Source organism: Leptosomus discolor, chromosome 11 (assembly GCF_034619465.1).
Source record: "Leptosomus discolor isolate bLepDis1 chromosome 11, bLepDis1.hap2, whole genome shotgun sequence".
Lineage (NCBI taxonomy): Eukaryota > Metazoa > Chordata > Aves > Leptosomiformes > Leptosomidae > Leptosomus > Leptosomus discolor.
This window is the reverse complement of record NC_141401.1, coordinates 16,495,700-16,519,147: the sequence shown is the minus strand read 5'-3', so window position 1 is coordinate 16,519,147 and position 23,448 is coordinate 16,495,700. Positions and strand designations below refer to the sequence as shown.

General features: G+C 40.0%; 1 protein-coding gene across 3 annotated transcripts in view; it reads left to right on the top strand.

The window, feature by feature from the left end:
* The window catches only part of NEO1 (neogenin 1), a 206,986-nt gene that overhangs the window by 108,927 nt on the left and 74,611 nt on the right, over window positions 1–23,448 (top strand). For all 3 annotated transcript variants that reach the window (XM_086471584.1, XM_086471583.1, XM_086471582.1), the window contains one exon: window positions 23,243–23,397. In XM_086471584.1, the coding sequence (XP_086327710.1) occupies window positions 23,243–23,397 (155 nt within the window). The remainder of the gene's footprint in view (window positions 1–23,242; window positions 23,398–23,448) is intronic.

Sequence of the window (23,448 nt, the reverse complement as noted above, 5' to 3'; positions counted from 1 at the left end):
CAGCTCATTAAAATGCCTTCTTCCTCTAAGTGAGAACGCCTTTTATAGAAATTCTGCCCTAAATGGCAAGTGTTTTTTTTCCTATATATCAGGGTCATCCTTCCATGTTTAATTGGTTGAATTGAGCTTTAAGTTTGATTCTTGGATTTACGAGTTTTAAGGGTTTTTTCCCCATTTCAACAGAGACTTTTGCATTGGTTTTGCACCACCAAATTTTGTGATGAAATCTGAGGGTGATGTTAAAATGGAAATGCTGAAGAACACCGTGCATTACTTAAATAAGTCTCTAGAGAGAGACCATACCATAAAGTGTACATACGCTTTCTTTCAAGTTAAATTTTTATGATAGTTATGCTGACTCTCATACCCCCAGATAATTTATTTCTCTAATGGGAGCTAGATTATTGCAGTTACTAGATGCCTCATTATACAAACTATAGTCCTTGGCAGGGAAGTTTATCCCAAAGTTACAAGGATGAAACAATTCAGTAATTTGTTGTAAGGAGGCGGGCTGTTATCTGTGGTGACTTATTCCCTACGCAGTCTTGCAGTTAATTAGTTTGTCTTCATGATGAGAATAAAGAATAATTTAAAACAAAAACACCATGGAGTTTTGATTCCTCTAGTAAATGCGGTTTCTTTAGTTACAGTGTCAATTTGAGTTAAGCACACTGTTTTGTAGTAGATGTGAAGACCTTTGAGGCAGCTGTGATCTGCGTAATCAAGTTGTTACATGCTCTTCAGTGATGCTTCTGAGTCTTGCTCTTCAGAAAGGTGCTGGAAGGAGGCCTGTAAGAAAATGTGAACGGGATCCAAGATACTGGATAGAAGGAAACCAAGCTCACAGCAGGATAGTTAATGGTTAGTAAATGGCAGCAGAATATCTTTATATTAAGTATTTTTCTAACCAGTCCTGATTTCTGACAGCTCTGCTAGTCTTGTTTATTTTCAAGTGCTGACTCAAAGATTTCTTCTGTGGCCTTTCTTTTTTTTTTTTTTTTTGCATTCGTAGGAGGTTAGGTGTAGTCTCAGTGTTAAACAAAGCATTTACAAGTGAAGACGGAAATAGCTGTTCTGTATGGTAATTCAAAGGTCCCTTGTGCTCTAGAAGTGGCATTCCACAGGTTACCTGCCTCTGACTCACAGCAGATGGTTTTTGTTTCAGTGAAGTGTTTTGTTCTGTAAATACAACTTAAGTAGGAGCGTTTTTTTGTGTCCTCCTAAGTTACAATACTGAAAGGCCCAAGGTAGGGGACCTTGACAGGCCTACTGTAACCTGCCCAGCATTGGTAGGTTAATACATAGAATGTAGGCTTATGTAATACTTCTGTTTATAAAAGAGTAAATGCATTGCCTGCAATGGTGGTAGGCATGCAAGCTGCAAAATCTTCCCCAGAAGTACTTTTTATCAGTAAAGACCTGGATCTGTAAACGCAAGGAGCAGTTCACTTCAGTAGGACTGTGTACTTTTTGTGTAGGCATGTTGCAGAGTGGAAGTGTGCTTGAAGGAGATAGGAAAGTTGTAGCAGCCTTCGATGATAGTTGTGCTTCATGCTCTCTAACTCATCAAGTATTTTGGAGTTCCAGCTTCAAATTAATTTTGTCTATTCTACTGGAATATCTTTTATGAAATGGATGATGCACTTTGTCTGCAAGTCTGCATGCTGTCTTTAGAGAAGCTGAAGGCAGGCTTCATGCGTAGCAATGAAGCTAAGAGGCTAGAAGTGCAATTTAAAATATGTCAGTCTTCTGTAATGAAAATCTCTTTTGAGAGGAGTTTAGCAGCTCATAGCTTCTGAGAGTTGAGTCAGTGCTGCTAAGCATACATTTTAGTAAATTCAAATGTTTTACTATAAGCTGTGTGTGACGCTTTGGGGAGAATTTTTAAAATATAATTTTGCCATTCCTATTCCCTTTGGGCAAATAATTTTTCTTTGGCTTTTCCAGTACATGTATAATTAATAACTTTGTTTACTCGCAGTGTCAACAATAACATAGCTCTGACTTATAGCATTTCTCCTTTGCCTGTTTGCTTCCTCTCTAGCACATTGTGAAGAAACCATGTTAGGGAGGCGATTCCAGTGAGAAGCTAATGGAGAAGTAGAGGATAGTGCTCGTGCACTCTTACATTCTCTTCAGTGCAGAAAAAACATAAGGCTGAAATCATTATGCCATAAATAATTAGTTGAAACTTTGTTTTGGACAGCTATCCAAGAATTTGCATGGAATGGGAAGGGAAAATAACCACTGGAGGCTTTGTGGAGATGAAAAAGGAGGTTTTGTTGTGTAAGATCAGGCTTCTGAGGTTTCCTGAACTCCAGTGTATCTATCCCTGGCACTGACTGTAGATTTCCTTCCAGTCACATACTTTATCTGCACGTTGCATGATTATTGCTCTGCTAATTTGCTTAAATTACCATTAGTGTGATTAATCATTATAATGTTGCTAGTCTCCCTGATACTTCTTTTGATTAGAACTGGAATAGTATAGGCGTCAACTTGGAGGATTACACACAAGAGAACTGAGAATTTAAACAATTAACCTATTAACTTACATAAAGTTTAGCTGGATTGTAAGCAAGTGCAACAGAATACAAGGAATAAAGCTTTTATGAAGCCTATTAAGTGGTTTCCATTGACAGTTTTCTTGCTGCTACTGTAGTAAAGCTCTGTGTCATCGTATTAATCATACGGTAATATTAAATCGGTAATTGGAATACTGGGGCAAAATACTGGGACTCCAAATCTTAAGCTGGTTTTCTTGCTAAACTTAAACTTGGTTTCTTTAGTTTCACATTGGATCATAATTGTTGATCATTCTTTTCCAAGTAAAAGATAAATTTCTTTGAAGAGCAGAAAAATGTTACATATGAAGGGGAATAGTTTTAATTTTTTCATTTGCCTAGAACAGCTCAGAAATGTAAAGCTTTATTTGAAAGAGCAGTCCTCCCTTTTTCTTAAAACAATGATCTGTGATTGTACCACCTTACAAAAAATACTAAATGTTGTAAAATATGCTTTAGAATTATATGCCAGATTTTTTTCTAGGGAGTTTTAGTGCATTATTTATGTTGGTGGTCACTGTTTGATTTACTAAGTTGAAAAATGAGTAACTGAGGCTCTTATATCCTCTCTTCCTAATCTGTACGCAGTTAGTAATTTGTATCAGTATTGTGTGAATGCTCTACAGTCTATTATTTGCTAGGAAGAATTATTTTCTAAAATATTGCAAACTTACAAGATTTCTTTGATGGATTTGAGATACACTCCTTACCCCTCATATCTGCCTTGATTTATCTACCTCTGAATACCATACAGAGTATGAATACCATACTATACCTTTGAATTACCATACAGAACAGGAACCTCAAACTTACTGGATTTTAAAGGACATGACTGAGGTGTATGCTTGTCCAAATTCCAGTTGCTTCTTGTGAGCTACTGGGACTGAGAAGCAATGACTCTTGTGCTGGGTAGTAGTTCAAGGTGAGCAAACTGTAAAAGCAAAAAGTCTGGCAAATTCACACCTGGGCTTTGAAATCATGCTGCTTTTCTGCTTTACTTTTGTGTTTGGGGGTTTTTCCCTTAGACTGACGAAACAGAGCCAGGGACTTGGTTGTTTAGGTTTAGGTTTAAACCCAAGAGACTGAAGGCTTAGTAGTGGACTGCAAGCCACTTGTGGCCACCTCTCAGTAGCCCCCTGCCAGAGGGGGACAGCACTGTACCATGCAGCAAACTTCTCTGTATTCACTTAAGCTGCCAATTTGAGACTGATTCTTGCAGTGTGGTGTGAAAGACAGCTCCAGATTCCAACTTTAGTAATTCTAGAAAGGCAAAAGGTTCATTAGAGCATGTGATTTTGTGCAACTAATGATACAGTTTACTAAGATTGCCCTAAGTTTATTTTGTATCTTTATGTATTTAAGTTGTTGGGATCCCATTTTTAATTATTTTTTTTTAAAAAAGTGAAATCAGAGCATAATATTTGGTACAGCACAGCGTTTTAGTGGTGTGGTGTTTGTGCTCAGTCATACAGAAGTTGGAAGATACTCCACTCTATCCTACTTCTAACTCAACTCATATTTACATTTGTAAGACTTTTGGTCTTTCAGCGCAATGGTTTTTTAAGGCTTGCCGTACGGACTCAAATACAATGCAGGTTGTCCAAGGTGCGCAAGGGTCTGTTCCCCTTGGTTGCAGACGGTGCTTTAGGAGTGCATTGCTGCATTGCTCCTTGAAAAGCTCTCCTTGTGCGCTCTGGGCAAAAACCTCCTGATGGAGGTACCACAGTCTTCATCATACCCAGCTGAAACTTCCATCAGCATCGTGTATGTGTGGTAAACCTCCTACTGCAAGACGTGGCCACTGCCAGGTCTGATACCTGACGTGTCCTCCTGTTTGCCTCCGTGAAGAGGAGTGTGGCTGACATGAAACCAGGGAAAGGGAAAGTAAGCACTGAGCAAGCCATGGGATGGGCAGGAATGGGAGTGTTTGGACATGGGGCCCTGGATGCTGAAGTGCCTGCTGTCAGGGCTGAGGATGGCCGTGCATTTAAAGTCATAATATTTTAAAAATAACATTATGCAAACAAAGGTGTGTGACAGTTTAGTTTTATTATGCACACATTTTTGTGAGCAGCGTGAGCACAGAAATAGAGGAGTAGCTGCGCTAGACCAGGCGAAAGGCTTGTGTATTTGGTATCTTTTTCCTAACAGTGTCCAAAAGCAGATGGCTGAGAGAATTTACCTAAAGGGCAAGAATATTTGTTGCTTCCCTTGAGTAATGTCTCATTCTCCAGCCATTTGCAGATTGGGGATTTGCTGGGCTACATGTAGTTTCTACATTATTTAGCAATCCTCAATAGATTTCTTTTCTATTAATCAGTCTCCTGCTTCCCCCCTTCCCCCCACGTAAATATCTTGTATTTGCAGCATCCCATGACACTGGGAGGAACAGCACCTTCTTCTTATTTGTTCTGAATCCAATCTCCTTTAACTTTATTTGGCTTTTCTTTTCCTGGCTTGCATGGGAAAATGCTGAAGCAATCTGTCCTTATCCCCCACTATACCAGACATAATTTTAGAGGCCTTTATTGTATCTTTTTCAGTTGTTTCTTTTCAGACTGCAGAGTCTTAACTTGTTTAGTTGTTCCTTCTGTGGAAGCTATTATTGAAGTGGATTGTAATTAAGGTTATTTTGGGGATTTGTAAATTAGAAGAGACTTTGATGTGAAGATAGGCCTGCATTCATTGATCTGGAAATGAAAGCGATTGGATAACTTAATTGACATGTAAAGCAAGCCTACAGAATTTGTGTCATTACAAACCAAAAAAATGGAAAAGCATAAACTCTCCATCTTTTTTTTGACTTGATCAGAAAAAAAAAAAGTATTTTTCCTAGTGGGCAATTACTGTAGGGATATGCCTGGTTCGTGCAGTAGTGTGCTGTTGGAATATCATGTCGTGCTTTGGTAAAGATGAGAGTGCCTTAGTGGAGCAGTGGATCCAATCAATTATTTTTACTGTTTGCAGACCTAGTTTATTTTCTTCCCAAGTGATCTGAGTCAATCTGTATTCAGTGAACACATGGTTTAATATTTGAAGTTACCTTAAAATCTATGCCCTTTTTGGCCTTTGCCAGGTTCCCAGTCTCAGACACTTAAATACACCGCTCCATTGTGAAGGCTACACAGGCAAATGTTAAAAAATACGAAATTTCAAGGCTAGCCATCTTTAATTTGTCAGCTCTTCCTTCCCCTTGTTATGGGATGAAGTTATGAAAATCTTAAAACACATGTTCTTCTGCAGTTTCTCCAGAGGATCTTACTGCCTTATGCAGTGCGCAAACTTCATAGTACTACTTTATGGAGAAAATAGTCAGTATTTGATATTTTTTTCTTATTCAGGGGATAGTACCATGATTTATTTATTATGCTCTGTTCAAATCCATATTTATTTCTGTTTTGGTATTCAGCACCATGGAATCTGAATCATTCATAACCACTAATGAATGTATTTTTGTACTCTGATGAAATGAAGTGGTGTTGAATCCATTTTAAAAATTGACTGAGACACAGAAAAATTGAGATGAAATGTATCCAGCTGTTTTAGTGCCCAGTGTGAGACACTTAAACATTGATTTTTCAGAATATGCATCTCTTAATAGGTCCCTTTAGAGCTGTGATTGGTGTTATGCACTGGAGAAGGGCGAGCAGCTCTGCTGCTCTGTCCGGCCACTGACCCAGATCACAAGGTTGCAGTCACCTGGCGAAAACCGGGTTTGCGTTCTCGACATCCACCCCAGCCCCGCCAATGAGGCACAGACAGGGAAGGCATCTGATTTTGTAGGGGCCCGTTAGATACGGAACCGTTCACTCCCTTTTCGTGGTGCCTTCGCCAGGCCCTGCTCACCTCCGGCAGTGGGTGAGGTGGTCAGAAGCTTTCATGGCGATCTCTGCTGCTCGAGCCAGGAGGGTAACAGCCACCCTTCCTCTGCGTGTCCAACGACCGGGGGCTCTTCGCTGCGCTGGGCGGGAGGGGACGTCCATTCGCTGAGGGTATGGAGGGGGAGGCTGGCCTTCCTGGGCAACTCCAGCCTCTAAAGGGGGCAACAATTGCAGAATTTCTGCCAGTGTTGCCCTCTTCTTTCTCCGATGTCCCAGCCTGTCCTGACCTTTCTTGTATGCCACACTCATTAATGTATTTTTCTACTTTACTTATTCTCTCTAGTGTCCTCCTAAGTCCTAGTCTTCAGGTTTCAGATCCCTTCAGATGCCTACTCTTTGCTCAGTTGATCCCCATCTCTTCAGTTAGTTCATGCCTTTTTACCCTTTTTCCTTCACCACCTCTTTGCTTTTTTCCTCTCTCCATTAGTCTCTCTGCCTTCCTGAGATCTTTTACGAATCATAGTGCTATCAGCACTCCCATCGCTCTTGCTGTCATTGTCCAGCCAGGCCATTTCTCTCGCTGTGCTGTCTCCCTCCATCTGTATCTGTCTGTGCCTGAATTTATCCCACTTGTCCCAGCTTTCTCACCCCATCCTACTGTTCTTCAGTCCCCTCTCCTTTCTCCGGGCACCTCTCTTCTCTTGGGTGACTTTGACAAAATGAAAAATTTAAAAATAAAGTCCAACTTTTCCTTCACTGGTCAAAAGGATCTGAACAATCGTAAATATACGATTTGAGTTTTTGAAAAGCACGATTCAAGGAAGAAAATACCTGTGGAAAATTTGGCATATTCCCGTTTTTGCAAGTTTTAAACTTGTTCTTAGCAAGGCACTCCAGTGTTATTCACTGTAGATGGAGGCCTCAGCTTTACCTATCACAATAGTTTAGAAAGTCACCAAACCTTTGTTTTACAGTCTGCTGGAAAGGCTCCTCCTTAGCTGTCGTAACCATTTACTAGCTTTATGGTAACACTGCAGTGTTTCCAAATGCGTTAGGTGTGGTAATCGTCTTTTAAAAAGTCTTTATACAGTAGTGAATGAGTAATGATAAAGCGATAACACATTTTACTGAGAACTAAAACTCTTTGGTGGATGTGTTTGAACTTGCATGTCATGACGTGCCTGCTGTGCTGGCAGTTGCTTTAAACCTGCCTTTCAGGTACAAATCCCCATATCCAGAATAAATATCCCTAAATGCCAAAAGTAATATGTTTTATTTTGCCCAGTGATTGAAGCAGTGCTGCAGATCCTTTCATTAAATAGCATCACTATAGAATGGAGGATCCATGTTAGTGTTTTATTTTAGAAGGGGTGGGGGGGATCTAACCAGAACAGTCTCCCAAGCCTCTCTTGCAGCTTTGCTTATGAGACATGGTGTGGTAGTAACTGAAATTGAGGGCTTCAGCTGGCGGTAGGTTTGCGCTGAAAATTGGAAACAAGAGCCTAAAGGCTATAGGCCTCTGTCTTGCACAGGTCTGTCTCTGCTGCCTCTTTGCCGCGTGTTCTTTGTGTAGAAAATTAGGGCTCTGGAATTCAATAAAATTTTCATTGCCTTTGGTGCTGCTGTAAGAAGTTTAAATTTTGATGAGCGTTCTTGTTATTCAGGTGTTTCCATGGTACTTGGAGCAGATTCAGGGTCAAACAGGCTTGATTTCTCCTAGAAGGACTGGGGAAGGAGGGTTTAGTAAAACATAAAAATACTGAATGTAACATTTTTACATTACTGATGCTTAGATTAAAGGTTTACTTCTAAAAATCGTCCTGCAAGTTGATTAGAAGTTTTGCTTTGAATAATAATCAGTAATATCCACTGATAAGCGTCGTGAGGGAGCTCTGTTTTAGTTTATTATGATTGATAAGCTTTTACATATATGATTATCTGGTTATCTCATTTTAATATAGAAATTTATTTTGTCATCTGTTCTTTGTTGTGAGTTCTTCTTTAATTGCAAAGTTCACCCTGATAACAGCATGTTAATCCCAGACCATCCCTTCAGAATTTTTCACAGAGTGTGTCCATACACAAAGGGTGGGCTCAGTCTTAATAAAACGGAAATAAATCTTTGGTATCTGAAATTAAAAATGGTCACAGAGGGGTTTTACTACAAGCACTGGAGGGGAGATGACAAGTGGAAAGATACTGAGGCGAACACTCCATATCCTCACATAAAAGGAAACAGAAATTAGCAAAGCTCAAACAGAAAGAAGGGGGGGGGGGGGAACAACTAACTAGTTAGTGTTGGACTGAACCAGGTGCACAAAATTGGAAACAAGTTTTGTGTTGGAAGAAGGGACACTAAACAAGGTGACATTGCTAAGCTGGATTCATTAAGCAGACCAAGCAAGGGGTAAGTTGTGTCAGGCAGAGCTGCATGTTGACACCCACTGCCACCAGCAACCACGACCTGCCACAGTTACCACTCTCATGAGTCTACGACTGGGAGCCTGGGCGACACAGCATGCCCCTCACCAGCCTGTGTGTCCAGCTCTTGGGCAGTAGCTCAGCTGCAAAGCTTGGCTCCACCTCGGCATGAGCTATGTGGGGCTGGATGTCTGCCTGAGGGTCCTTCTCCTCAGGTGCCGTCCATCACATCAGGCTGTGATGGTATCCTGGCATGCCTCTCCTGCAGTTGTGCTGAAGTTCTCCTGTCCGTTGTTTGATCTCTGGCCTGCACCAAGGCTCATTGCGCTTGGTTCTTGTTTGCCTTGTCCTCCTGGCTGTGGTTCACCGCACTCAGCCTCTGCGCTTCCCTTACCTCTTGTCCAGAGTGAAGCTGTGATAGCCCTGTGTCCTTCCACACGTTGGTAATGCTGACCTCTGGCAACTGTTCATTCACTTACATTGTACATCATTACTCTACAAATAGTTTAAGCTTTCATGTATGCATTCACCTGTTGTGTGCAAAACCGTTACAATTTAGGTTATTATAGAACAAACACTTGCTCACTAGGGGGTCCTACTACTCTTTAAGTTTTATGAAAGCATCTTTGCATTGGCCCTTGTACAAAGTTCAGTGTTTCATCCAGGGAGAGACTAGCTGGGAAGATTCTGACACATCTTCTCCCCTAGCTCAAACTGTATGGGTTATTGCCATATTCCACCCCTTGATCCATTATGGGTGCTGTGGATCAGGGTACAGTGGCTGTACAGCACACACCTTAGGTCTGTTACCCTGAGACACACTGGAAGTAAAATTCCAGGAGAGCTGTGCTGTTACTACACCTGCTCTTGCATCTCTGTTGGGCTCTAGTCATGGTTCACCCCCGGGAACAGTCCTTCCAGGCACAGGGCGGGTTTGCAGGGTACAGCAGTGCAGGCAAAACCAGATACAAATTGCAATCAGTAACAGATCCCAGGCTTTGACCATTGTCAAAAGTGTAACCCTACAGGAAACTAGTGTATTTGAGGGTAGATTTATCACCAAGGGCTTGCCAGCTGGGGAGACAGATATATTGATTTTTTCAGGGAAATCTACAGAATACAAGAAATTCTGTAAAGCAAGAAAAAAAAAAGTCTTCCAATGTTTATGCTTTTGACTAATATTTGCAGGGATTACATATGATTTTCTATGATATTCATCTGCACCGCCTCACAAACACAATGCCAGGCTCTGTAGCGTGTCCACGCACTGCTGCTTTGCCATCCTAGAGGAACCTTTGCCAGCTGTGTTGCAATTCCAGTTGCATTGCTCTGGATTTTGGTGCACACGTGGACCCACCACAGTGTTGGTGTGTGCTGTGTGACCGGTGCTTGAGCCACACCTCCCAGGGCCCTGACGGTGTGTTGCAGGGAGGTGGGATGGGGCTCCTTGAGGGTGGCTTCTTTCTACATGAAAAACAGTACTTTCTGTTGCTCTCGTGACACCATGCAGCACACGTAACTCGAATTCTTCCACAAGGGCTGTGCCAAAAGCGATCTGGACACAGTCAGTCCTCTGAGGCTTGCCTGTGTTCTTCACCGATTTGTATCGTGGAGGATGATGAGGAACTACCACCAGACAGTGTGGTACTGCTAAGCTCAGTTTATTAAGCAGACCAAGCGAAGGATAGGTTGCGTTGGGGGAAGCATTTCGTTTGCACTTTCATGCACGTCTCCTCAACTGAGATGTACCCCAAATGTCAGTCCAGCGAGTCGGTACAGTTGAGCTTGGGAAGGTGTTACGTAGGAGCGGAGTGCCCAAGGAGGAACCATTATGTGTTGGAGCTGAGCTGCTGCTGAAGAACCCAAGACAGACTAGTCAGAGGGAGAGTTGAGTTTCCCCTGAGCTCTACTGCACCCACTCACCAGGGTGGGTTGGGGTTGGTAGTATATACATATGCATGTGCATGAGCATAGAAGTTGCCCAGCCGCAGCCTCTCTCTTGCTTAATAAATTGGGCTTAGCAGCATCGCGTTGCTGAGTGTTCATTCCTCCCCCCATGACCTGATCAACTTCGGTTCAAATGCCAGAAGTTCACACAGATCAGAGGAGATATAATGCCTTGTTTTCATGAAGGTGGTGATAACGATGCATATGTTTGAAATTTTTCACACAGAATCTCTTTAAATTGAGATTCCAGGCTTAAATTTGAAACTCACAGTATTAGGGCTGTGCAGCTGATTGCCTCTGCATGGTGGTGACACTGAGCATCAGTATTTAGTCTTATAAAAGGGGGTTCTATGTAATGTCAAGGAAGCTTACAAAAAACAAAATGAAAAGGCACAACCAAAAAGGTTAAACACTTGGCAAGTGGCGTGGTGTTTGTTTAAGGAACTGTGTGGTGTTCACAGGGACTGCCTAATGCCAGTCAAAGGTTGTATTGGAAAGACAAAAAACCCCACCCCAACCCCCCACCAGAAATCTCCTGACAGCAAGATAAAGAAAATTATTTTTCTCGTGGTTGTGTGCAAGTAAAATAATACAAAGCTTTCAATCATTTGCTAATAACATAAAAGTCTTCTAATAGTTTTTTTCCAAGCCCATCAAAGACAGGAGGCCTGCCAGAGAAAGTGTAGGGTCATCAGATGATTGAAAGTAAAGAGAAAGGGGGAAGAAGATGGCCTGAAGCAGAAAAGTGAATCCTTGATATCGGTGTTCTCTACAAAATTGGAAGCTGCTTTTTAAAATTATTTTTTAAAATAGAAGGAACTTGCGGGGGGGGGGGGGGGGGGGGGGGGGCTACCTGAAATAGTAGAGCTAGTAAAATGTATTTCAAAACAAATCCATAAAGTGAACAGTAAGTAATCATCAGGACCAGATGGTATTCACTCAAAATTTCTCAACGAGTTTAAGTGTGAAATCCTGAGTTCCCAAGTGTGGTGTGTAACCTATCACTTAAATTGGCTAATCAGAGTGAAAAAAAAAAAATCAGACTAAAAATACTTGGTCAATGTGACATGAGGCTTTTTAAAAGTCTTTTGGGAGAAATCTGGGAAACTGTGGATGAGTTAATCTGATGTCTGGAGCAGTTAAATTGACAAAAATTATAATAAAATATAGTGGTGTTAGATCTTTGGGAAATACTATGTATTGAACCCATTTGTGTATATTTTGTGGGGAAAAAGCCACACTTTACTGTTGAGAACCTCTTGAAGGATGTTGAGGGCTCCTCTGTTCCCAGAACACTTCTAACAATCTCTGTCATGAAGAGCCTCAAACAACGGTGCTGTGGAGTCGAAGGGAATGACCTCGTGTAGATAAAAGAGAATAAATAAATTGTTTAACAGGTAGAAGATTAGAGTGGGACTAAAAAGTTCGTTTTCTCAGTGGCGCCGAGTCTGCATGGTTCAGCATTTTTGTAAGTGATCTGGAGAAGGGGATTGTATGGGGACAAACGTTGCTGTTGCTTCCGAGTGGATTGGGGTTGCGAGCATGAATGCTGATAGTGACGACCCTCCTCCTTGTGTCAGAAACAATTGAGCAATTAAATGAGAGGTGATGTTCAATGTACTATAAAGTGGTATACACACTTAAACATAGTTCTATAAATGTATATAGTGGTGGTCGCTGAACTTTCAGCCGGGTTTTGCGTAAAATACTGAAGTCTTTGGAAAATGCAAGATCTTAAAAAAGAAATGCTAGGAAGTGTTAGGAAAAGAATTAGGCACCTAAGCAGAAAAATCGTTATGTTTAGATCTGTGACAGTCCTATATATCAAATGCCATGAGGAGTTCTTGTTCCCTTCCCTCTTAAATGTGACAAAGCTCTCACGTGTAGTAAAGCCAGAGAAGGTGTGAAATGTAACAACGTTTATCAAAGACACATGGAATGTCGAAAAGTGTTCTTTTTCCGTAAAATCATCAGTGCTATGGGTAAAGTAAATAGGGAACGAATGCTTGGTTCTCTTCGTTTGCAAGAACCAAGAGACATCACATGGTTGGTTGACTCAGAGACATGCAAAAAATGGTAAATTTTCTCCATGAGCATCACGTGGAACTTACTTTTGTGAGCATTAGGGCTGCTGAAGGCTTACCTGGATTCAGAAAGCAGCAAGAACAGTTTTTTAAAGGCAAAATCCAACCAGGACTAGTAAACATAAAGGTACCTCCTCTTTCTCAGGAAATCCCAGGGATTGCTCGATGCTGGGAGAATATACAGAGCTGTATTGCTTTTATGCCTTTCTTCTAGTCTATCCTTGATGTGTGCAGTTGGCTGCTGTGTCGCACTGTGCAGCCTTTACTGTGTTCTTATGTTCCTGGATGTGTCCTGCTGACCAGCAACCTTTGTTCACCGGTTATCAGGGTATGGTTACTATGAAAGCAGTGCAAAGCAGACCCTGCGTCTGCAGCAGATCCTGGTTAGATAAGGTAGTTTCTCTAAACACTTCTGACTATTGCTGAGCAGATCGGCTGGCTATAAAGGACATTATTTACGCGTACCTTTGTAGAGAGAGGATTAAGGAAGCTGTGGATGATGTGGCAATCTTGCCAAAGCTTTAATGCCAGCATGCAATGTGCGTACTGAATTGGGCTGCAACTGCTAAGGCACCCCACACATGGAAGAGGTAAAGAAAAGTACTGCTAGTGTGTAGGGTTGGAGAACTCACTGTATGTTTCTGCACTTGGAGAACGGCCCGGGCAGTTCCATTTGTGGTATGTGTACATAACCTCTAATTGTCTGCATCCCGAATCTATGAGCCAAGCTAACAGCTCACAGCTTTTAATGAGAGTTTTTGCTCAATATGTGGTCTCCTGCAGATTCAGAAATTTATAATGGTTGCTTTAAAAGACAATTTTTTGACTACCAAAAAGAACCTATTTTTGTACCAAAGTAGAGGAGTTAACAATAGAGTATTGTATTTTTTAGAGCAGGGCAAGTATCTGGGTGTTACTCCCCTGTAGGAGTTCTTCCTTTGCAAGAATGATCCATAGAAATCTATCTATATATAGATACACACAATTTTTCTTTCTATTGCAGCGAGTGTTTACGTATTAAGCTCTCTCACCTGCTTGAGGTATCTGATTGCATGATTGCTTAACCTTGCCTTTGCTCAAATAACTGAATCCAGGGCCGCTTTTTTTTTTTGGAGCCAATTTGCTGCATCATTGATCATTTTCATTGCTTTCTTGTAAATCAGAGTTCATGTTTTCCTTGAAATGTGGTGCTCAAATATCACGGTCAGCCAAGGCATTAGTGTGTGTTGGATGGAAGAGGAGGCTCAGGAGCTGCTGTTATACCTCCCGCTATGATCACTCCTTTTCATACCAGTATGGTGTTGGGAGCCACATTTAGTTTATGGTTGTATTTCTGATCTCTGATAAAGTACTTGTTTCTCAGACCTTTTCCTGCAAAGTTTATTGCTATTACTTCCTATTCCGTACATGTACAGTCTATTATTTCTCCCTGAAAAAGAAACACACATTTATTGAATTAGACCTGACATTTTTATTCTAACTTTCTAATTGATCAATATAATTTTACTTTATTGTTGCTCTGTACTATTTGTCCGTATCTGGTTTCTTGGTAGTTGTAGTATCATGGAATGTTTTGGTTTTAGTTTCTGCTTCTGAAATGTTTGTTTAAGGGTTAGCCTCTGAAGAGTAGTTCATACTTTAGCAATTTCTAAATGAAAGCTTTCCACTGTAGATGTAAAATACTTGTTTTCAAATTAATTCAAATGCAGTCTGATCATCCCCTGCCCTTTCCCCCCCACTGGAATCACATCTCTGCGTAGTAGAGGTTTCAGCATTTCTGGAGGAAGCTGTAAAGCACCAGAGAGTCCACATGAGCAAAAACATAGATGAGCACCAAGTGTTCATTTGGACCTTTTCAGCTAATGAGCAGAGGCTAACATAGTCTGCCTGGGATCCTGTTAGCAAAACTTAAAAATATTCCCTGTTTCCCTGCTTCATCTTGTCAAGTGGGGAAGAACTCGCTGGTCAGGATGCCATAGACAGAGAGCCATTCGTCTATAGGTATGTTAGGTTTCATTTTCTAAAACACAAAAAAGTCAAATTTTTACTTACTAAAGCCAGACACATGCAATCATTATCTTACTAGGTAAGAAAAATAATATAATGTCACTACCACAGAAACTTCCATCTGCAATTTCCATTGATAAACAGGAACTTTGGGTTTTGCCAATAAAAAATGCTGTGCATGTAGTAGTTTACATTTTCATAACCTTTTTGTGTCTTGGTACAGTGGTTTTATTTTTATATATATATTCATTTGACAGTTTTCTATTCTGTGGATACTTCTCTAAAAAGGTTCCTTTTTTTTAGCTTTTGTTTGCTATGCAAATTTTCCAGCTGCATACCGAGTGTGTTTTAAGGACATGACAGCCCTGCTCAGAGGTTGGGAAGACTTGACTTGCCTGTGACATAGTTTTGGTTTTTTAATCTCTTTTTTCAGAGTACTTATCCAGATAGATTTCCGTTTTTAAGGAAGAACATTATAATTCCCCATTTCCGTTGGAAGTGTAATTTCCTTTTTTTTTTTTTCGGGGATACACTTGAAGAAAACCAACTAATTTGTACAACTATAGCATAGAATTAAAAGATAATCTAAAGTTCTGCTGTCAAATATCAATCTATACATTTTATCTAGGTTTTGGTGGGAATGGCAGGAGGTGAAGGATGTCATGACATTTTGGAACAGAATCAAAATTTTGGAAAAACATGTATTTAGAAGGCCAGTAGGCTGGCTAACAGTTTGGAATTGCACTTTGATACCATGAAACAGAAAACATTTTTGTAAGCTGAGGTGAATGTAAGATGTAACTGAGACATTTGACAACTGTTGCTCTCACCTTAGTGGTTTAGTGTTCTAATTTATCCTGAATTTGTTTAATTTCATTGTTTGCCTTAAACACTTTGTCTTTGTTTTTAACATAATGGGTCTGCTCCATGGGTGCTTTCGGGCACTATGGTAATACAGATAATTTAAACCATCTTTATCAGTCTGCCCTACGTGTCATGCTTGCTGGCTGACAGAAATTAGCTGGTTTCAGCTAACTGACTGAGGAAATTGCCATTATTTTAAATAAAATGCACTTTGTATGTAATACAGAATTCTCTGGGGTTAGCACTGAAAGGCGAACTTAGCCCAGGCAATGAAATGATGTCCTGTGGTCTGATTTGGAGATGGAACTATCCAGTAAAACACCTTCCAGTTTGGTAAATTTACAAAACAAAGCTAAAGGATTTTAAAATCCTGTCAAACATTTTATTAAAATATAAGGGTTTGTCACTTGAGAGGTGAATTTGGAGAAGGACTTAGGTATTGCAGTGTTACCACTGCACGTGTTAATATTGACTCAAGGTGTGATTGAGTGGATTAACAGGGGGATCATCATATTGCAGGGTTATACCCTTCCTAGGAACAGACTTGCAGTTGTTAAAATTTAACTTTATTAGGATTCTAATGGGATTTGTAGCATATCCTAATGGAATATCTTGTTCTTCCTGGAGAAGGAAACAAAATTCCGCTGGGTTTACCCTTTTATGCTGATATGAAACGAGTTTTATAGTAAAATGTCCAGTTTAAACACTATTGCTAATCCTGATTGTTAGCTGAAATACAAGAGGGGGTTTCTACCCACAACATCTATCAGAAATGTCATTATAAAATGGAAGTCATGTGACCAAGAATGCTTAGTTCATCATTAATTGGAGGTACATTATGAAAATTTACACAGTTACTTAGTTTTTATATCTGCTATTTGGAGTATGTGCAAACATGTAGAATTAGAAAGTGCTTTTTTATTTGAATGGTAAGCATTGATTGCTGAAGAAATATTTGTCATGGACAAAAGTGTAGAAGGAAGAGGCTGAAGAGATGTTTCCAAGAACTATGATTTAATTGTGACTTCAGAAAACACACTTCTAATTTTGGGGGATTGAGGGCATTTGTAGGTGGCTGAGGAAGCAGAAATGGCTACGTCAGTCTTGTCCTTGACAATTTCTATTTGGAAATCCAGTTGTTGCATTTCAGTCTTTCGGCTGCCTTAGACTGTTGAAGAAGTTACAGTGCTGCTTCAGTGTGCAAAGGAAATAGTCCTGCAGCAGGGTTAACGCATGGTCTTTGTTTGTGTGACAGGTGACAAAACATACACATCATACTTCATCAGGAGGTTTCATCCTGGTATGAGTTGTCTTGTCACTTTGTGATACTGTGATGCTGAGTGAGAACTTGGGGTTTGCTTCAGGTTGCTCATTGCTAGGCCAGCAGTCGCAGGTGCAAGAATTTTCCTGACTTAGCGGTGGTGCTCTTCACCACTCCAGACTGAGCAGAGACCTGTTCAGAGTAGTCAAAAGCTCTGTTGGTTAGTGGTGCTAATGAGGTTTAACTTGCAGGGAGGATGAAGTGGGTGTTGCACTTGTGCTGTGAGGCAGCATGTTATACCTACATACAAGGATGCTTATGTAGTCATGTAGCTCTTGAGGGACTTGGAGTTAATAGCAGAGTCCTGTCTGCAGGAGTTCAGTGAATTGTTGGGAGCGGGAAGGGTAGTTCATCTGCACAGAACAAGGGAGGTGATAGAGGACATGGGGAACAGCAAAACAGTAACAGTAGTGATCTACCTTTTACGGTTGATCACGTGTTTGTTAGTTTTGTCTGATGCTATGCTCGGACCTATTATTAATGCCTATTTATTAATGCTTTTAAAAAGAGAAGAAGCCTTTTTAAAGTGTAGTTTGCAGTCTGCATTTCTGTTGCATCAAAATGAGACTCTTCTTCTGTGCTTCATGTATGACAGACAGTGTTTTAAATATATCAGGAAGTGAGAGAATGGTGCAGCTGCAGCTCCCCGTCCTTTGAGGAGTACTGGGCATGGAATGTCTAGTTCTTTTTTGGATACTTTTAAAAAAAGATTTCAGACTTCTAGATTTTTTTCTTGTTATGGTGGTCTAAATGGCCTGCCTGCCTGAGGTCACTTCTCTGCCTCTGCAGGGTTTTCTTTGTTCCTCAGGTTTGATTATCAGGGATCACAACTTTGTCACCATTAGGGTTTTCTTCCTTCTGGGGAACAACATGGAACAGATTTGACTTTTGGGGAAGGTTAATGCACATAAAATGAGATCTTGCCTAGGATAGCAGCATTTTGACTTGGTTATTGTAGGAGAAGGTTCTTGTGCTGGTAACTAAGAAAGCTGGAAATTCTGATAAGTTAATTGTGCGGAACTTGAATTTTTCCTTTTCTTGTGTAGTTATAGATCAGGTTGATGTTTCAGGTTTGAAATGAGTTTGAGAAACCAGAAACCTTTGTTCTTATGTCAGTGATTGTAAGACTGAAAGGAAAGCTCTTCAAGAGATGGAGAGGAGGACTGAATGTAATTAATTTCTCTCTCATTTGAAACCATACAGATGGCTGAATTGAAAACAGATTCTTTTGACTATGCCCCTAAAGGCCACAAAATTCCTCTCTTAATGGCAGAGAACAGGCAAGAGCTTACTGACCACTGAAAAGACATTTGAAGAAACCATTTTTCTGTTTAGAGTAAGTGGTGCTGCTGTAATACTCTCCACATAGCTATTAGAAGATTTCTAATCCTTGAGCATTTAAAAAACAACGCACAGACAGTGTGGTCCATTTTTTTTTGGTGAATTCACCATGTTGGATTGTGCTGGTGCACAAGGATGAAGAGGATCAGAACTTCAGTCCTGTATGTTGCCTTTTGCCACTCTTATACCTGAAGAGACGGAGAAGCAGAGAGTTGAGGCAGCTTGTTTCCATTTCCTTCTGATCACCTGTGCTGGTGGAATGGCATCCATGCCCAGCACCTATTCCTATTTCCACTTCAGCTTGGGTGCAATTCCTCTTGAGTATATGTAGTTCCTCAGCTTCTCCCATCACTTTACAGCTGTTGGCTTTAAAAAGCATTTTTATTTTTCAGATATTTCACTTTTGCTGGGATTTAGCTTTGCAGTTTGAATCAACTGCCAATGTAGATTGGGGTTTTTTTTTGTTGATCACTGTTGTGATCAAAATATTTTGTCTTTTTAGATCTACAAAAGATACTCTTGGGTGGGGCCTCTCTGAGGGTACTGTAGTGCACGTGAAATTCTGTGCAAGCATCTTGCAATTTAAGTAGTTATTTGCGTGCTAACATTAAGAGGGATAGACGAGTGGGCTGAGCTGCCAAGTCTTCTTTGAAGTTTAATTGTCTGTTTGGTAACAGAACACATAATCTTCCATTAAAAATCTTATTTTCTATGGTAATAGGCTCATTTGCTCTCTGGTTATCAATTTAACTTCTCTACCACAAACATCTGTACTTGCATTGTGTTAATCTGTGTGAATGCTAAACATTGACATAGTTAAACTGTAAAAGTGTGTTTTTAAAAGAATTTTTTAATTCATTAACTAGAAAGTAATTGATAATAAAGTGAGCACTTCTCATATTATTATCCCTTTGTAAGCAGCTTGGCATTTGCTCCATAAGCCAGAAGAGCAAAGTCACTTTGGAAAAATAATGTATTTAAAGTTCTTAATCTCCTAAATCAAATATATTTGAGAGCAAGTAATAGGATATCTGGTTCAACTTTGATTTTTGTGGCAAAAAAAAATCAGACCTTATGATTCAATATTAATGTCTGCTTGTGGATGATGCCCCAAGTTAATGCGGTATCAGTTGCTAAAGATATTTCAGTACTTCCCAGATGTCTTCATTACAAGTTAAACATTAGTGGAGAAAACCGAAATAATCCCAGAACCTTACTTTGCACTAATTCTGTTTCAGATGTGGTGGTCCATCAGTTCCTTTCTGGTGCTCCTCCCTCCTTATCGTCCTCTACTCATCTCTCAACCTTTCAGATTAGCGATGGCCATTGCCAAACTACTGCTGTTCCTTCTTCTGCCGTTCAGTTTTGGGTTTGCTTTTAAAAAGCTATCCATTTTCTGCTAGGTGTCATGGAAGTCTCTTACCCACTAGGTGGATGTTGAGGGAAGTCTAAACTGCTGGCAGCATATTCAAAGAGGAAAATATGTGGAGTATTGCTAGAGACGTCCATCTTCAATTTGTGATAGGATCCTCCCACTGTACTGTCTGTGCGGGGCGGACAACGTGAGGGTACTGAGGAAGTGGGACTTGCCCTGTCTGATGGCTCTCTCTTACTGAGGAAAGGGCTGCTGAGTCCCTTCCTCATATTTATGCTCATTGTTTCTGAAACAAAAGGGTGGCTATGCTTTTGAGAGAGGTGACCATTTACGTAGAAGTAAAATGGAAAATTGGATAAAAATATAGGTTAATTAGAGGTAAATGGTATCATAACACTTCTTTTGATGAAGTAACTAACTTTGACAAGGGCAATCTGAACCCAGAGCAGCTGTTTTTTGCGTTGAGCTGCTTATTGGAACTTCTCTTACACATCCCATTTCTCATCCTTGATTTTTACATATAGCTGCTCAGTACAGGGCTTTGCATGTATTTTGAGGCCATCAGCTGGATTTTTTTACACGTTTTGTGCTTTTAACAGTGAATGCTATTGGCTTGTATTTATTAGGATTCCTGTGTCAAGTTTAATATGTGGCTAAGGAATTAAATGTTAGCCTGTAACAAACGGTATGAAAACAGGAGCATTGTACATTCACGGAGAAACTAACTTTTCATGTTTCTAATGTTTGTGTTCCATCTTTTTCAACTATGTAATCATTTTGAGAATCGATATGTGTGGGTCTGTATACATATGGAGAAAGAGATTGAAAGGAAATGAGAACATAAAGTATTGATCAAGCAGACTGGAACAAAATTACTCATTAGTTAAAAATGGCTAATGATGAGAGAGCAATGATCTATCATGGGCTGACATCAGTGCCATGCATCTAGTAAAGGGCAAACACAGTAGTAGAATGAATTGGGCAAGATATTTGCTGTAGTGAGAGCACTGTATTTACGCCATTTTTCAAGTCACTGGTGAGACACATCTGAAATTGCATGCAAATAATTGAAACTGTATGGGCTACAGAGATTAATTCAAAATAGAGCAAATAGAGGGGGTCTGTGAGGAGGGTGCAGGTGACTTGTCATGCCAGAACTAAGCAAACATGACTTGCTGAGCCTGCCAAAATACAGGCTGGGATATGGTAAGGGAGTGGAGAAACAGTGCAGCTCCCAATGCATAAAAATGCTGAGGATAAATGCCAGGGAGAAATAAAAGTTTATAATAAAAGACACTGTTTTCATAAAGAATAAGTAATCGCAATTTGGCCACAAATAAATTCAGAAGACAGTTTTCAAATGTCAGAGTTCTATATGGTTGTAACAGCCATCTGATACAGATAGTAAGTACAAAAATACCTAAATCATTTTAAGGTGGAGTTAATGGCATGTTTGGTAAATTTATGGAAAGTTTATACGAAATGGATGTCTGCAGACATTCATAGGCAACTGGACTCTGCCCTGTCCAGATTGTTGCTCCTGCACGAGAGAGATTGAGCAGTGAATGTATATGTACATCTTTATGTCGTTTCTAGCATGGGTTTACATGCCTATCTGAGGGTTCAGCCATCTTCTTACTTTATAAATAAATATCTCCGTATGTTCATGTTCTCTAATTTATAAACCAAAACTTGAGGTTTTTTTGGAGAACTGCTTGTCTCCAGCTTTCTGTTTTTAAAATGAAAAATGTGAAATCCACCTACAAACCTTTACAATCATTTTTCAGGAAGAAGTAAAACACGATCTAATATTCCTTATTCCCTAGCATGAAGTAAATCTCATTGATAGGTGAAGCGTGTAAAATGTTTGCCTAAACTCTGTAGCCTTCCCATATTGACTTTCTTTGATAAATATTAAAGGGCAGAAGGCCACTTTTGACTTTCCTGGAACTTGCACAATCAGACCTGCCAACATAAGTGAGCAGATTGCCCTTATGTCAGTGCGTGGGGTAAAAACAAATAAATAGGTGAATGTTCTTCATAAGACATGATATTCAAATTGTATGTGCCTGCAAACAGCTGCTCTTTCTGCTGCTACGCTAAGAAAGTGGAGGGTCCTTGTACACAGCTGGATGCTTCTTAGCGACACATTTGTTCACGGAAGATTTTTAATGTGTCTGTGGATTGCACACTTTGGAGCTTGTATTACCAAAAAATTCTCCATCTCTTGAGTTTTTATGGATTTTAAATAGCTTTAATTTGATTAGTCTTACTCTGAGTACATAAGGTCCTTTAAAAATGCAGACAAGCCCCAGAGAGAACACCTTTGGTATGTGTCTTAAATGAAGAACCAGTCTGTTTTACGGTGTTATGCAATACACACCTTTGGTCATAGGCATCTGTAATACATTATCAATATGATACAGAGGTAGGTCTGTAGTCCTGTACGTAGTGTTTCTTGGGCTTGCACAAACTGGAGAAGATCATCGTTGGATAAATACAGCACTGTCTATTTGTGTTTCCTCACAGAAACCCAAGGCAATGGTACCCTACGAGAGTTTCGTCTTAGTTTGTGTCCATTCGTTTTAAAAAGTCTTTTTAAATATAATTTTCACTTTTAATTACCTGCTGACTTCAAGTATTGAGTACAAAGGATTGTCCGAAAAATTTCTGTTGTATCAACTGCGGAGTTTTGTCTGAATAAGTGAATTATTGCTGACCATGGTGCACTGTTGTGTGACATAGCTCGACTGCACTGCCACTGCTCTGTGTTTTATGGAGCTCCAAATGGACTTATTTGGCATCAAAGTGCAGATTATTGAAGAAGTTCTAGACAGCAGTTTTCATCACAGCCTGACTTTTTAATTTCAAATGTAACTTACTATCTTTCTATTTTATAAATTAACAAACTTTGCTGCAGGAATGACTGAAGGCTTTTGTATAACCTTTCACTGTCTTGCTGGGGAGCTTATCCCACAAGATTCTTTATTTGTGAAAGGGACATAAAACTGTTGCACAATTAAGCACTAAATGATTTGCTCAGATGAACTCCACGTCGGTGAAGGAGGAGTGTGAATGATGTCTAACATCCACCGCCTGCTGTGGACTCTAGCATGCAGCCACATGCCTACAGCAGATAAGAAACTGTAACATGTTCTACAACCACAGAAATACTTTTTTTCTAGATGGCATCTATGTCTCTTGATTTTAAAGTACTTTTTAACTTTATACCTCTTGGTTTGATTTCTTCTTTCATTTATTCTCAAGAAGTCATTTCAAATTAAAATGTCTGGCTGTTTAACCAGTCCAAATGTAATTTTGAAATAATGCAGACCTTATATTGGCTTCTGTCAAGCCCTGATCTGAAAATTTCTGCCAACATTGCTACTCTTCGTGCTAGAGTCCCTGAAGCCATCGGTTTTTGTGTTGAGTACAAGCACAACTGATCTGTTTTTGTGGATGCTAACACCGTCTTTTGTCTTCCATTTTATTTGAAGTTCCTCCTGAATTTCTGAAGCGGCCTGCAAATATCTATGCTCATGAATCTATGGACATTGTCTTTGAGTGTGAGGTGACTGGAAAACCAACTCCAACTGTGAAATGGGTCAAGAATGGAGACATGGTGATCCCAAGTGACTATTTCAAAATCGTTGTAAGTACATTGTCAGTTTTGTGGGGTTTTTTAAGTTGTTGACTGTCTCTT